Below are 16415 nucleotides of genomic sequence, written 5' to 3' on the forward strand. Positions count from 1 at the left end.
GGAGCGAGCAGTCGCACTTCGCTTCGCTCCACAGGTAATACTACACTTCTTTACATTACAACGGTTTGGTTTGTTTGATCTGAGCAATTTTTCTTAGCTATCAAAGATAATTGTGTAGTTTAGAGTAATTATCGAGGTTAGCTAGCCAGCCGCGACGCGACGCCTTGTCCTGACTCCAGACTTAGTCAACACACCTAGTCATCAAACCCACTGCTAGCTAGTGGGTTTGCTAGCTAAACAACCGTTACCGATTAGCAGCGCTGTAGATACTAATACATTACAACGGAACGGTTTGACTAGTGCAGTGTTAGCTAGCTAGCTACATAGTTGTCTTTGTCATAGCTTGATAATTGTGTAGTTTAGTAATTATCGAGGTTAGCTAGCCAGCTATTTCCGTCCCCGCGACGCCATTGTTCCATACCTAGCCAACTATTACCGATGAGCAGCATTGTAGAAACTAAATACATTACAAAGGAACGTCTTGATTAGTGTTATGTTAGCTAGCTACAAAGTTGCTTTTGTATAATAGCCAACCTCTACCGACTAGCAGCACTGTAGAAACTATCACATTACAAACGGAACGACTTGATTAGTGTAGTGTTAGTGTTAGTTAGCTAGCATTTTCGACATTTTAGTCAATAAGATTTTTGCAACGTAAGCTTAACTTTCTGAACATTCGAGACGTGTAGTCCACTTGTCATTCCAATCTCCTTTGCATTAGCGTAGCCTCTTCTGTAGCTTGTCAACTATGTGTCTGTCTATCCCTGTTCTCTCCCCTCTGCACAGGCCATACAAACGCTTCACACCGCGTGGCCGCTGCCACTCTAACCTGGTGGTCCCAGCGCGCACGACCCACGTGGAGTTCCAGGTCTCCGGCAGCCTCTGGAACTGCCGGTCTCCGGGCCAACAAGGCTGAGTTCATCTCAGCCTATGCTACCCTCCAGTCCCTAGACTTCCTGGCGCTGACGGAAACATGGATTACCACAGATAACACTGCGACTCCTACTGCTCTCTCCTCGTCTGCCCACGTGTTCACGCACACCCCTAGAGCATCGAGCCAGCGGGGTGGTGGCACTGGAATCCTCATCTCTCCCAAGTGGACATTCTCTCTTTCTCCCCTGACCCATCTGTCTATCTCCTCATTTGAATTCCATGCTGTCACAGTTACCAGCCCTTTCAAGCTTAACATCCTTATCATTTATCGCCCTCCAGGTTCCCTTGGAGAGTTCATCAATGAGCTTGACGCCTTGATAAGTTCCTTTCCTGAGGATGGTTCACCTCTCACAGTTCTGGGTGACTTTAACCTCCCAACGTCTACCTTTGACTCATTCCTCTCTGCCTCCTTCTTTCCACTCCTCTCCTCTTTTGACCTCACCCTCTCACCTTCCCCCCCTACTCACAAGGCAGGCAATACGCTTGACCTCATCTTTACTAGATGCTGTTCTTCCACTAATCTCATTGCAACTCCCCTCCAAGTCTCCGACCACTACCTTGTATCCTTTTCCCTCTCGCTCTCATCCAACACTTCTCACTCTGCCCCTACTCGGATGGTATTGCGCCGTCCCAACCTTCGCTCTCCCTCTCCCGCTACTCTCTCCTCTTCCATCCTATCATCTCTTCCCTCTGCTCAAACCTTCTCCAACCCTATCTCCTGATTCTGCCTCCTCAACCCTCCTCTCCTCCCTTTCTGCATCCTTTGATTTTCTCTGTCCCCTAATCCTCCAGGCCGGCTCGGTCCTCCCCTCCTGCTCCATGGCTCGACGACTCACTGCGAGCTCACAGAACAGGGCTCCGGGCAGCCGAGCGGAAATGGAGGAAAACTCGCCTCCCCTGCGGACCTGGCATCCTTTCACTCCCTCCTCTCTACATTTTCCTCTTCTGTCTCTGCTGCTAAAGCCACTTTCTACCACTCTAAATTCCAAGCATCTGCCTCTAACCCTAGGAAGCTCTTTGCTACCTTCTCCTCCCTCCTGAATCCTCCTCCTCCCCCCCACTCCCTCTCTGCGGATGACTTCGTCAACCATTTTGAAAAGAAGGTTGATGACATCCGATCCTCGTTGCTAAGTCAAACGACACCGTTGGTCCTGCTCACACTGCCCTACCCTGTGCTTTGACCTCTTTCTCCCTCTCTCTCCAGATGAAATCTCGCGTCTTGTGACGGCCGGCCGCCCAACAACCTGCCCACTTGACCCTATCCCCTCCTCTCTTCTCCAGACCATTTCCGGAGACCTTCTCCACTACCTCACCTCACTCATCAACTCATCCTTGACCGCTGGCTACGTCCCTTCCGTCTTCAAGAGAGCGAGAGTTGCACCCCTTCTGAAAAAAAACCTACACTCGATCCCTCCGATGTCAACAACTACAGACCAGTATCCCTTCTTTCTTTTCTCTCCAAAACTCTTGAACGTGCCGTCCTTGGCCAGCTATCTCTCTCAGAATGACCTTCTTGATCCTAATCAGTCAGGTTTCAAGACTGGGCATTCAACTGAGACTGCTCTTCTCTGTGTCACGGAGGCTCTCCGCACTGCTAAAGCTAACTCTCTCTCCTCTGCTCTCATCCTTCTAGACCTATCTGCTGCCTTTGATAATGTGAACCATCAGATCCTCCTCTCCACCCTCTCCGAGCTGGGCATCTCCGGCGCGGCCCACGCTTGGATTGCGTCCTACCTGACAGGTCGCTCCTACCAGGTGGCGTGGCGAGAATCTGTCTCCGCACCACGTGCTCTCACCACTGGTGTCCCCCAGGGCTCTGTTCTAGGCCCTCTCCTATTCTCACTATACACCAAGTCACTTGGCTCTGTCATATCCTCACATGGTCTCTCCTATCATTGCTATGCAGACGACACACAATTAATCTTCTCATTTCCCCCTTCTGATAACCAGGTGGCGAATCGCATCTCTGCATGTCTGGCAGACATATCAGTGTGGATGACAGATCACCACCTCAAGCTGAACCTCGGCAAGACGGAGCTGCTCTTCCTCCCGGGGAAGGACTGCCCGTTCCATGATCTCACCATCACGGTTGACAACTCCCTTGTGTCCTCCTCCCAGAGTGCTAAGAACCTTGGCATGACCCTGGACAACACCCTGTCGTTCTGGAGTTCTGTACTGGTGTGTGTGTTAATATAAAAGGCTTAGTACATTGTAAGGATTTTCAGAGCTCTCATAAATTAACGTTTAAACCCTTGTAGGCTGGCTATCCGTCTGCTTCATTCAACCAGAATCTAACACACTCTGGGGGGGCAGACTGAGTAGTTTAATTGAAGTTCGGTTTAAGAACATTGATAACTTAATTCACGTAACAGGAAACCACTAGTTATGGATGTAGTATATCTGGTAATGAGGAAACCACTAGTTATGGATGTAGTATATCTGGTAATGAGGAAACCACTAGTTATGGATGTAGTATATCTGGTAATGAGGAAACCACTAGTTATGGATGTAGTATATCTGCTAATGAGGAAACCACTAGTTATGGATGTAGTATATCTGCTAATGAGGAAACCACTAGTTATGGATGTAGTATATCTGCTAATGAGGAAACCACTAGTTATGGATGTAGTATATCTGGTAATGAGGAAACCACTAGTTATGGATGTAGTATATCTGCTAATGAGGAAACCACTAGTTATGGATGTAGTATATCTGCTAATGAGGAAACCACTAGTTATGGATGTAGTATATCTGGTAATGAGGAAACCACTAGTTATGGATATAGTATATCTGCTAATGAGGAAACCACTAGTTATGGATGTAGTATATCTGCCTGGAGCAAAATGGTGAGCTAAGATTTTAGTTTTTCACAATGTATTCTGAATATTACAGCGCAAGATCAGGAGTGCTACTCAAGTAAAGTCACATTAAGCTCTGTGTCTACTCACTAATTCACCACCGTGGGGGAAACTCAGGGGAGTTCTCATAGGCTGACAGCAAAAATAGCCTCCATTTACAGGTTGATGATGAGTACATTTCACATTACTTTTGGATTATAATTGTAAGGCTCGTTTGAATCTCCTGCTTAATATGTTTGTGTTATTGTCGCAAATCAACTGATTTATAGTTAAACACTTCAACCAGTTAAATGCTCTTTGGCTAGCTTTTCCATCAGCCTGACAATAAGGGTTTGTACACTAAGTGTTTAACAAATTGGCCCATAACTTCACCTAACAATAACATAGACCTACTGTAGGACCCATAACTTTATCTAACAACAACATAGACGTAGGACTATAAATCATTTAATATTTCAGGTGAAACATGGAAATTAAAATGTCTTTGTCATGACATTTCATAACCTGATCACCAAATAATTTTGTGAATAATCCCACTAGGCTACTCTGTAATGTGTTGTCATTCTAAATGTCCTGAATATAGGAAAATAGCTCTGTGTGTTGTACAATATCCTATCCATCAAGGAACAGTTCTCTACACATTATGACCAAAGTAGGAATGTTGGATCCAACGTGGAGCATATCTCTGTGCACAAACAGACTAACGAGACCCTACTGTAAATCAATCAGACAATAACGCATTATAAAAAATCAATTTGTTAGGGGTGTTGGATCCAACGTGGAGCATATCTCTGTGCACAAACAGACTAACGAGACCCTACTGTAAATCAATCAGACAATAACGCATTATAAAAATCAATTTGTTAGGGATGTTGGATCCAACGTGGAGAACGGCATAACTGTCTTTACCAGAGTAATGAATGAAGAAGCACTTTGGTTGTTGTTGCATGTCGTCATGTTTGTCATGTGACTGTCATTCAGAAAATGATTTCCTGGATCAGCTGATGATAGTTGAACATGTGACTGTAACTAAACAGCTAAAGTATTATGTATTATGTGTAATTATTGAAGAACCACATTAATGACAGTATCCATTTGGGAGTTGTCAATAAAGTTAAGGTCACTCTTGGTTAGAACCATTGGATTAGCAAACTCTGAAATGATTTAGGATTTCTGTATCCATGAAAACTGTTTTTCCAGCGTAACATAAGGAGACACTAAATGTTACGTAGGTAGAGAGCATTTCAGAGATCTGAATACAAACAACTTTCCTAACAGGACAATAACCTAAACCACAAGGCCAAATCTACACTGGAGGAGCTTACCAAGATGACATTGAATGTTCCTGAGTGGCCTAGTTACAGTTTGGACTTAAATCGTCTTTAAAATCTATAGCAAGACTTGAAAATGGCTTTCTAGCAATGATCAACAACCAACTTGACAGAACATGAAGGATTTAAAAAAAGAATAATGAATATTCACATGAATATCAGTCTCCTATTGGATGACATCACAACTTCCCATCAAGCCAACTCCTTGAAGGCCTTACTATGACATCACTCACTCCTTCTAGTTTGCAGTTGTTAAAAAAACACTATTTTGCTCAAAACATTTATTTGTTTCCCATTAGTGTGTTTATACTTTACTGTATTTATATCACTTTTCAACAGGAAAAGTGAACAATTCATACAGTACAAAAACATATTTGAGTGTAGAATGCCCTTTAAAAATCACACATTAGTTCAACATCTGCAGAGTTTGTGTCCCTGTTTTATTAGATAGTACTCACTGTATTTACTGGTGTTAATCAGATCAAGGTCCCTGTTTTATTAGATAGTACTCACTGTATTTACTGGTGTTAACCAGATCAATGTCCCTGTTTTATTAGATAGTACTCACTGTATTTACTGGTGTTAAACAGATCAATGTCCCTGTTTTATAAGATAGTACTCACTGTATTTACTGGTGTTAATCAGATCAAGGTCCCTGTTTTATTAGATAGTACTCACTGTATTTACTGGTGTTAATCAGATCAATGTCCCTGTTTTATAAGATAGTACTCACTGTATTTACTGGTGTTAATCAGATCAATGTCCCTGTTTTATAAGATAGTACTCACTGTATTTACTAATGTTAATCAGATCTCCAGTCTTCTCTTCTTCGTCCTCCTCTAATGTGACAGTAATCTCCCCCTCTTCATCCTTCATTCCAAAAACGTCTTCATCTTCTTTCACTTCATCCTCCACTCCAAAACGGCATCTTCCTCCTCGTCTTTCACTCTGAAAGCGTCTTTCTCTTCTTCTTTCACGGTAACAGCCTCACCTTCTACTTGTCTTTGTAATGTAACATCCTCCTCTTCCTCTTTCACGACAACGTTCTGCCACAGTCCCTCTTTCTCCGTCCAGCAGACCTCTTCTTTAGCAGGAGGAGAGTAACTTAGTGAGCACATGGTCGGGGATGTTAGCTAGCTAGGCTAATGCTAACTTAACCAGCCAGAGAGTTGACTTACAACGTAAATATTAAATTTAATGGGGTAGCTAGTTGTTTACACATAAGTATGTTTAAATCACAGTTGCAATTAAACCTGGAAAGTGTCTAAAGAACTTGAATGTTCAGACTTTGTCGGCTAGCGAGCTACCGAGGTGGCTGCAGTTGTTGAAGAAGCGTTCCGTCCACTAGATTATACGTCACACTAGAAACATCGCCTGAAAGACACATGTCGCCATCTGCTGTCTGGAGGGAGGAAACGCAGTTGAGGAGGGAAAACTATTTTTTATTCTTCATTGATTATAATATTATAAAGGAGTAGGGAAACGTTTTTTCTCTCCATTAAATATGAATATTATATCAACAAGTACAAAGAGCAACAAGTGTTTGATTAGTTCAGATTTTTTATGAGAATTTAAAACAAACTCTACATCTACTCCACATCTGTATTTCTGATTCAGTCAAATAACTAGATATCAAAATAAGCACCTAGTTATTGGTACCCTTGATAATGATGAGCAAAAATTACTGTATGAAATAAATAAATTAACTTTACCCACTACCAGGATATTTTAGCCCAAAACCTGGTTACCTCTCTGCTAGGAGGCTGAAACTTGGCCATAAGAGGATCTTCCATTAAGACACATCAATATCCACAAAGAAATGGTTAATTGGGCACAAAAATCAACATTTTTAATGGCCATCTCAGTCTTCGGACTTGAACTCCATTGAAAATCTGTGGTTTGAATTGAACAGGGCAGTCCATAAGACAGACTAAATAAATCAAGGACATGGAGAGATTCTGTATGGAGGAATGGTCTAAGATCCCACCCAATGTGTTCTCTAATCTCATTAAACATTTCAGTGTCGTTATCCTCCCAAGGGGAGGGTGCTGGAGTACTGAAAACATGGGTGGCAATAATTCAGACCCCAACCTTTTGAGAATTACATTTGAAACTAAATCTCTTTCTCTGAGCAATTGTATTAGTATAAAATAATATAATTTCCTTTTTTTGTGTTGGTGTAACAATACATCATGTAGATGTATATAATGAACAGACTAGGTCTATACTGCTCCTACATGGTGTAACAATACATCATGTAGATGTATATAATGAACAGACTAGGTCTATACTGCTCCTACATGGTGTAACAATACATCATGTAGATGTATATAATGAACAGACTAGGTCTATACTGCTCCTACATGGTGTAACAATACATCATGTAGATGTATATAATGAACAGACTAGGTCTATACTGCTCCTACATGGTGTAACAATACATAATGTAGAAGTATATAATGAACAGACTAGGTCTATACTGCTCCTACATGGTGTAACAATACATCATGTAGATGTATATAATGAACAGACTAGGTTCTATCCTATTCTACTATCTGTATTCTACTGTATTACTCATCTCATATGTATATACTGTATTCTATACTATTCTACTGTATCTGTCTATGTATTACTCATCTCATATGTATATACTGTATTCTATCATATTCTACTGTATCTGTCTATGTATTACTCATCTCATATGTATATACTGTATTCTATACTATTCTACTGTATTTTAGTCTATGCCACTCTGACATTGCTCGTCCAAATATTTATATATTCTTAATTCCATTCCTTTACTTTAGATGTGTGTATTTGTTGTGAAGTTGTTACATATTATTGCACTGTTGTCCTTGAGTGGTCCAGCCAGAGCCCGGACTTGAACCCGATCAAACATCTCTGGAGAGACCTGAAAATAGTTGTGCAGCGATGCTCCCCATTCAACCTGACAGAGCTTGAGAGGATCTGCAGAGAAGAATGGAAGAAACTACCCAAATACAGGTGTGCCAAGCTTCTAGTGTCATACCCAAGAAGACTCAAGGCTGTAATCGCTGCCAAAGGTGTTTCAACAAAGTACTGAGTTAAGGGTCTGAACACTTATGTAAATGTAGGATTGGGCCGTTGTCATCAAACTTCCATGATTAGTAAGAATTAGGGTAGATTTATAGGACTATTGTTTTTTATGATTCATACATACTTTCCTAACCCTAAAATGTACCTAAATAATCTACAAGATCAGAGTATTTTTTAAATCTACCAGTTGGTGTTGAAACAGAGACGAATGATGACTTTCTTGAATTGATCCCTAGTTTCTGACTCCGTGTATTCTATTGAGTCCGTCAACAAAATTAGAATGAAAAGGTATTTAAAGGTACAACATTCTAATTAAAGGTATTACCGTATTTAAAAGAATGGCTTAAGATGAAATGGACTCTAAACCCTATTGAATGAAAACTCCATGACAAAATCTGTTGGCCAACAACTGTGAGGGTTTTCAGCAAGGTATCAACACATGCAGAGTGTGAGTAAGCAAGACATACATTCCTAAATGGGGATCGGCCCCAGTCTCCTGGTAAAACACCAGAACCCTCCCCCTACAGCATTTATGTTCATTTTGAGAAAGTAGCACTACAGTCTCCGGGTAAAAAACTACTTTTGGGTAAAAATAGACGCAACACCTGTCTATGAATTTGAGAGGTTACATTGATGCTCCAGATACTCAACTAGTCTAAAGCAGACCAGTTTTATTGCTTCTTTAATCATAACAACAGTTTTCAGCTGTGCTAACATAATTGCAAAAGGGTTTTCTAATGATCAATTAGCCTTTTAAAATGATAAACTTGGATTAGCTAACACAACGTGCCATTGGAACACAGGAGTGATGGTTGCTGATAATGGGCCTCTGTACGCCTATGTAGATATTCCATTAATAATCAGCCGTTTCCAGCTACAATAGTCATTTACAACATTAACAATGTCTACACTGTATTTCTGATCAATTTGATGTTATTTTAATGGACAAAAAATGGCTTTCTTTTAAAAAAAAGGTTATTTCTAAGTGACCCCAAACTGTTGAACGGTAGTGTACATCTACATCCTCCCATGTTGCTGAACCACTGATCAATAACTCCCTATTACAGGAAAAAACACTATTTCCATTGGTTGTTAGTACTGTACTGACCTCTCGTCCTCTGTCTCTCTCTTACTCTGCCTTGTGTATTTATCTTCAAAATATTCTTATAGTCCCAACATAGAACCAAATAGACTTCCCAAAAATAATATGGCATTTACTTTATTTCACATTTATTTAATCAGATATGTCAATTGAGAACCAATACGCATTTACAATGACAATCTGAATGAAGAAATACTAATATCAATCTATTTAATAATTAACATGTTTGAAATATCCCAATGATATAGTGAACAACATTTAGGGGTTTACACTTGCATTCAATCAATCTTAAGTTCATAATCAAAACATTTTTTTACTCTTTTAATCCGATTTTCGACATGATCATGTCTTGAGCTGGGAAAAACATGTAGACCTATTTTTCAGTATGATTTCATTCATACAATATTATTTAATGTAGAATGAACAAAAACACAATTTCTCAATCAAAACATAAGTCAGAACACAGCCTCTCTATTCTCTCATGTGATTTCAGGTCCTCTGACTGGGAAAATGTCTTTTCACAATGAGAGCAGTGGTATGTCTTCTCCTCCTGTGTATTAGTATGTTGGAAAGGCTTTTCTCCTGTGTGTGTTCTCTCATGCTTTTTTCAAGCTCCCCTAACCGGGTAAAACTCTTTTCACATCGGGGACATTTGTAAGGCTTTTCTCCTGAGTGTATTCTCTCATGCGCTTTCAGGCTCCCTCGATGGGTAAAACTATTTTCACAATTGGAACAGTGGTAAGGCTTTTCTCCTGTGTGTATTCTCTCATGCTCCTTCAGGCTCGCATACCACCTAAAATTCCTTCCACAGTGGGAACAGTGATAAGGCTTCTCTCCAGTGTGTCCCCTCTCATGTGGTTTCAGGCTCCCTAACTGAGTAAAACTCTTTACACAGTGGGAACAGTGGTACGGCTTCTCTCCAGAGTGTCTTCTCATATGTATTTTCAGGTTCCCTAACCCAGTAAATATCTTTCCACACTGAGAGCAGTGGTAGGTCTTCCTATCTTCTGTGTGTATTTCTTCATGTTGTTTCAGGTACCGTAACTGGGTAAACCTCTTTCCACACTGGGAACATTGGAAACTCTTTTCTCTTGTGTGTGTCCTCTCATGCTCTTTTAGGTTCCCTAACTTGGTAAAACTCTTTCCACAGTGGGAGCATTCGTAAGGGTTTTCTCCTGTATGCGTTCTCTCATGTACTTTCAGGTTCCTTAACCACTTAAAACGCTTTCCACACTGGGAACAGTGGTGTTGTCTCGCTGGTTTGGGCGTCTCTGGGTCTGGTTCCCCTAAAGGAGTCTCCCTGCTGTCAGAGTGAGAGTCTGGTCCCTCTCCTACCAAAGACAAACAGAGTTTTTAGTTAAATATTAAACAGAGAACTGAATTAAACCTCCATAAAATAAAACTGTCTTCCTGTGAGGCTAGATTCCTCAAAAACCTGAAGTCAGTTTTCAGAACATTACATAATTTAATAAAAACTTGGTGGCCGCCCTAATAATAATAATAATGTAGAACATAAAATCTAATCTTTCTCACATGTTTATAGGCTGAGCAGAGCTCTACAATAGGGAAAGGGGGGATACCTAGTCAACTGAATGGATTCAACTGAAATGTGTGTCCCGTATTTAACCCAACCCCTCTGAATCAGAGAGGTGTGCGGGGCTGCCTTAATAGACATCCACGTCATCGGCAGCCAGGGAACAGTGGGTTAACTTCCTTGCTCAGGGGCAGAATGACAGCGTTTTTACCTTGTCAGCTCGGGGATTTGATCCAGCAACCTTTCGGTTACTGGCTCCTACCTGCCAGGCTACATAATGTCGTATTTTAGGCTGAGCAGAGCTCTATAATAATAGATAATGTCATGTTTATAGGCTGAGCAGAGCTGTATAATAATAGATCATGTTTATAGGCTGAGCAGAGCTGTATAATAATAGATAATGTCATGTCTATAGGCTGAGCAGAGCTCTATAATAATAGATAATGTCATGTTTATAGGCTGAACAGAGCTCTATAATAATAAATAATGTCATGTTTACAGGCTGAGCACAGCTCTATAATAATAGATAATGTCATGTTTACAGGCTGAGCAGAGCTCTATAATAATAGATAATGTCATGTTTATAGGCTGAGCAGAGCTCTATAATAATAGATCATGTTTATAGGCTGAGCAGAGCTCTATAATAATAGATCATGTTTATAGGCTGAGCACAGCGCTATAATAATAGATAATGTCATGTTTATAGGCTGAACAGAGCTCTATAATAATAGATAATGTTTATAGGCTGATCAGAGCTCTATAATAATAGATAATGTCATGTTTATAGGCTGAACAGAGCTCTATAATAATAGATAATGTCATGTTTATAGGCTGAGCAGAGCTCTATAATAATAGATAATGTCATGTTTATAGGCTGAACAGAGCTCTATAATAATAGATAATGTCATGTTTATAGGCTGATCAGAGCTCTATAATAATAGATAATGTCATGTCTTCAGGCTGATCAGAGCTCTATAATAATAGATAATGTCATGTTTATAGGCTGAGCAGAGCTCTATAATAATAGATAATGTCATGTTTACAGGCTGATCAGAGCTCTATAATAATAGATAATGTCATGTTTACAGGCTGATCAGAGCTCTATAATAATAGATAATGTCATGTTTCCAGGCTGATCAGAGCTCTATAATAATAGATAATGTCATGTTATAGGCTGAACAGAGCTCTATAATAATAGATAATGTCATGTTTATAGGCTGAACAGAGCTCTATAATAATAGATAATGTCATGTTTATAGGCTGAACAGAGCTCTATAATAATAGATCATGTCATGTTTATAGGCTGAACAGAGCTCTATAATAATAGATAATGTCATGTTTATAGGCTGATTAGAGCTCTATAATAATAGATCATGTTTATAGGCTGAGCAGAACTCTATAATAATAGATAATGTCATGTGTATAGGCTGATCAGAGCTCTATAATAATAGATAATGTCATGTTTATAGGCTGAACAGAGCTCTATAATAATAGATAATGTCATGTTTATAGGCTGATCTGAGCTCTATAATAATAGATAATGTCATGTTTATAGGCTGATCAGAGCTCTATAATAATAGATAATGTCATGTTATAGGCTGATCAGAGCTCTATAATAATAGATAATGTCATGTTTATAGGCTGAGCAGAGCTCTATAATAATAGATAATGTCATGTTATAGGCTGATCAGAGCTCTATAATAATAGATAATGTCATGTTTATAGGCTGATCAGAGCTCTATAATAATAGATAATGTCATGTTATAGGCTGATCAGAGCTCTATAATAATAGATAATGTCATGTTTATAGGCTGATCAGAGCTCTATAATAATAGATAATGTCATGTTTATAGGCTGAGCAGAGCTCTATAATAATAGATAATGTCATGTTTATAGGCTGAGCAGAGCTCTATAATAATAGATAATGTCATGTTTATAGGCTGATCAGAGCTCTATAATAATAGATAATGTCATGTTTATAGGCTGATCAGAGCTCTATAATAATAGATCATGTTTATAGGCTGATCAGAGCTCTATAATAATAGATAATGTCATGTTTATAGGCTGAGCAGAGCTCTATAATAATAGATAATGTCATGTTTATAGGCTGATCAGAGCTCTATAATAATAGATAATGTCATGTTTATAGGCTGATCAGAGCTCTATAATAATAGATAATGTCATGTTTATAGGCTGAACAGAGCTCTATAATAATAGATAATGTCATGTTATAGGCTGAGCAGAGCTCTATAATAATAGATAATGTCATGTTATAGGCTGATCAGAGCTCTATAATAATAGATAATGTCATGTTATAGGCTGATCAGAGCTCTTTAATAATAGATAATGTCATGTTTATAGGCTGATCAGAGCTCTATAATAATAGATAATGTCATGTTATAGGCTGATCAGAGCTCTATAATAATAGATAATGTCATGTTATAGGCTGATCAGAGCTCTATAATAATAGATAATGTCATGTTATAGGCTGATCAGAGCTCTATAATAATAGATCATGTTTATAGGCTGAGCAGAGCTCTATAATAATAGATAATGTCATGTTTATAGGCTGATCAGAGCTCTATAATAATAGATCATGTTTATAGGCTGATCAGAGCTCTATAATAATAGATAATGTCATGTTTATAGGCTGATCAGAGCTCTATAATAATAGATCATGTCATGTTATAGGCTGTATTTGATCCAATGTAAATAACATTTTGTTGGTGTCCCACTTCATCTCTAAAGTAATAATTACCATACTTTCTAAATGATAATTCTTTAGTTCAGCCTTTCCTTGAAATGGCTATTTTATTTTATGTTTTTTTGTAGACTTACAAACGTTTGCTAATATGTTCAGTCCCCAAAACGCTTGTCCTTTTGCTAATATGTTCAGTCTCCCCATAACACATGTCCATTTCATGTCAATAATGCATCTTATTTTATGTATTTCTCCAACATTATTTAGAAATCTGCTTTTTGTTGGTATACACACTCCACACAAGGCCTACAATGGACACACGTCAAAAGTTTCATTTATAACTTGTTTGCCATTCTGTGAGACAATTAAGTTGTGATTTTGTGGTGGGAGGGACTCTGATGGTATACACATGTTACAGTTAAGCAATAAGACCAGAGGAAGTGTGGTATATGGCCAATATAGCACGGTTAAAGACTGTCCTTATGCACGACGCAACACAGAGTGCCTGGATACAGCCCTTAGCCGTGGTATATTGGCCATCTATCACTGAGGTGTCTTATTGCTATTATAAACTGGTTACCAACGTAATCAGAACAGTAAAAATACATGTTGTCATACCCATGGTATACGGCCTGATATACCACGGCTGTCAGCCAATCAGCATTCAGGGATTTAAAATGTAGCTTCAACATTATATTATAACATAAATTCCTATAGTACAGAACAACATTTTCAAGTATAGAATTTCAGTAGCATGCTGCTTTAAAACAACACATTCGTTCAAAACCTTTGCAGTTAGAGCCCGTTTTTAAGACAGTACTTACTGGTGGTAATCAGATCTCCTGACTCCTCTGTCAATATGACAGTTCTCTCTCCCTGTTTCCCCTCCTTCACTTCAAAAACTACATCCTCCTCTTTCACCTCTTCCTCTTCTTTTACTGTAACATCCTCCTCCTCTTTCACTCTGAACGCATCTTCTTCTTTCACTGAAACGTCTTTCTCTTCTTCTTTCACGGTAACAGCCTCACCCTCTACTTCTTGTTTTACTGTGACATCCTCCTCTTCCTTCTCCTCTTTCACGACAATGTTCAGCCCCAGAGCTTCTTTCTCCGTCCAGCAGACCTCCTCTTCTTTAACAGGAGGGGAGTAGTTTAGGGAGCTCATGTTCGGGGATGTTAGCTAGCTAGCTAGTTAGCATGAGCGACTAGTTTAGTGCTAGGCTAACTTATCAAGCCAGCTAGTTGACTAACAATGTACCTATAACATTTAAATGGGGGAAATTAACTAGATGTCAGAAGTATATTTAAAAAACAGAGGCAAATATGCACAGAAACAGTCTAAATGTTTCGGCTGTTGGCTACCGAGGTGGCTGACTAGATGTTGTTGAAGAAGTGTTCCGTCCACTAGATTAAACGTCACGCTGCAGCATCGCCTGAAAGACGCACATCGCCGTCTGCTGACTGGAGGGAAACGCAGTTGTTGTTGCACACAAATGTATTTTTTCATTCCTTTCATTAAATAATAATATTATATTGAGACGTTCAAAAAGAGCAGTGCATATTTTGAGTGAGAATTTAAAACATACTGTCCTTCACATCTGTATTTAAGGCAGTTTCATATTCATTCATTTAAAGAAACCCACTGGTCACACTGGTTGAATTATCTGTCAAAATAGGAACTCTGCAGCCTAGTTGAACAGTGATCTATGTTCTATTAACGCTGCTGGGAGCAAACTGGAGAGTAGCTAGAGGAAAACAAACCTAACTGCATGTCCAGGCCCTGGTATATCACCAGACTGTACAAAACCTAACGGCATCCCCAGTCCCTGGTATATCATCAGACTGTACAAACCTAACTACATCCCCAGTCCCTGGTATATCATCAGACTGTACAAACCTAACTACATCCCCAGTCCCTGGTATATCACCAGACTGTACAAACCTAACTGCATCCCCAGTCCCTGGTATATCACCAGACTGTACAAACCTAACTGCATCCCAGTCCCTGGTATATCACCAGACTGTACAAACCTAAGTGCATCCCCAGTCCCTGGTATATCACCAGACTGTACAAACCTAACTACATCCCCAGTCCCTGGTATATCACCAGACTGCATACAAACCTAACTGCATCCCCAGTCCCTGGTATATCACCAGACTGTACAAACCTAACTACATCCCCAGTCCCTGGTATATCATCAGACTGCATACAAACCTAACTGCATCCCCAGTCCCTGGTATATCATCAGACTGTACAAACCTAACTACATCCCCAGTCCCTGGTATATCATCAGACTGCATACAAACCTAACTGCATCCCCAGTCCCTGGTATATCATCAGACTGCATACAAACCTAACTGCATCCCCAGTCCCTGGTATATCACCAGACTGTACAAACCTAACTGCATCCCCAGTCCCTGGTATATCATCAGACTGTACAAACCTAACTACATCCCCAGTCCCTGGTATATCATCAGACTGTATACAAACCTAACTGCATCCCCAGTCCCTGGTATATCACCAGACTGTACAAACCTAACTGCATCCCCAGTCCCTGGTATATCACCAGACTATACAAACCTAACTGCATCCCCAGACCCTGGTATATCACCAGACTGTATACAAACCTAACTGCATCCCCAGTCCCTGGTATATCATCAGACTGTACAAACCTAACTACATCCCCAGTCCCTGGTATATCATCAGACTGTATACAAACCTAACTGCATCCCCAGTCCCTGGTATATCACCAGACTGTACAAACCTAACTACATCCCCAGTCCCTGGTATATCACCAGACTGCATACAAACCTAACTACATCCCCAGTCCCTGGTATATCACCATACTGTATACAAACCTAACTGCATCCCCAGTCCCTGG

General features: G+C 39.9%; 1 protein-coding gene across 1 annotated transcript; it reads right to left on the reverse strand.

Annotated features, from left to right (window-relative positions):
- Positions 1–6021: 6021 nt before the first annotated feature.
- Positions 6022–14930, reverse strand: LOC123741874 (zinc finger protein 391-like). Its single transcript, XM_045716106.1, has 3 exons — positions 14359–14930; positions 9922–10630; positions 6022–6124 (listed from the first exon to the last, which is right to left on the reverse strand). The coding sequence occupies exons 1-3, from the start codon at positions 14696–14698 to the stop codon at positions 6022–6024; spliced, it is 1152 nt and encodes a 383-aa protein (XP_045572062.1). The 5' UTR covers positions 14699–14930.
- Positions 14931–16415: the final 1485 nt, after the last annotated feature.

Source organism: Salmo salar, chromosome ssa03 (genome assembly GCF_905237065.1).
Source record: "Salmo salar chromosome ssa03, Ssal_v3.1, whole genome shotgun sequence".
In the NCBI taxonomy this organism is placed as follows: Eukaryota; Metazoa; Chordata; class Actinopteri; order Salmoniformes; family Salmonidae; genus Salmo; species Salmo salar.

Coding starts and splice junctions, on each gene's coding strand:
- LOC123741874 (XM_045716106.1), bottom strand. CDS start 14,698: ATGAGCTCCCTAAACTACTCCCCTCCTGTTAAAGAAGAGGAGGTCTGC. Junction 10,631..14,358: donor AGGAGATCTGATTACCACCA/GTAAGTACTGTC, acceptor TGTCTTTGGTAG/GAGAGGGACCAGACTCTCAC. Junction 6,125..9,921: donor TGTGAAAAGAGTTTTACCCG/GTTAGGGGAGCT, acceptor TACATTACAAAG/ACAAGTAGAAGGTGAGGCTG.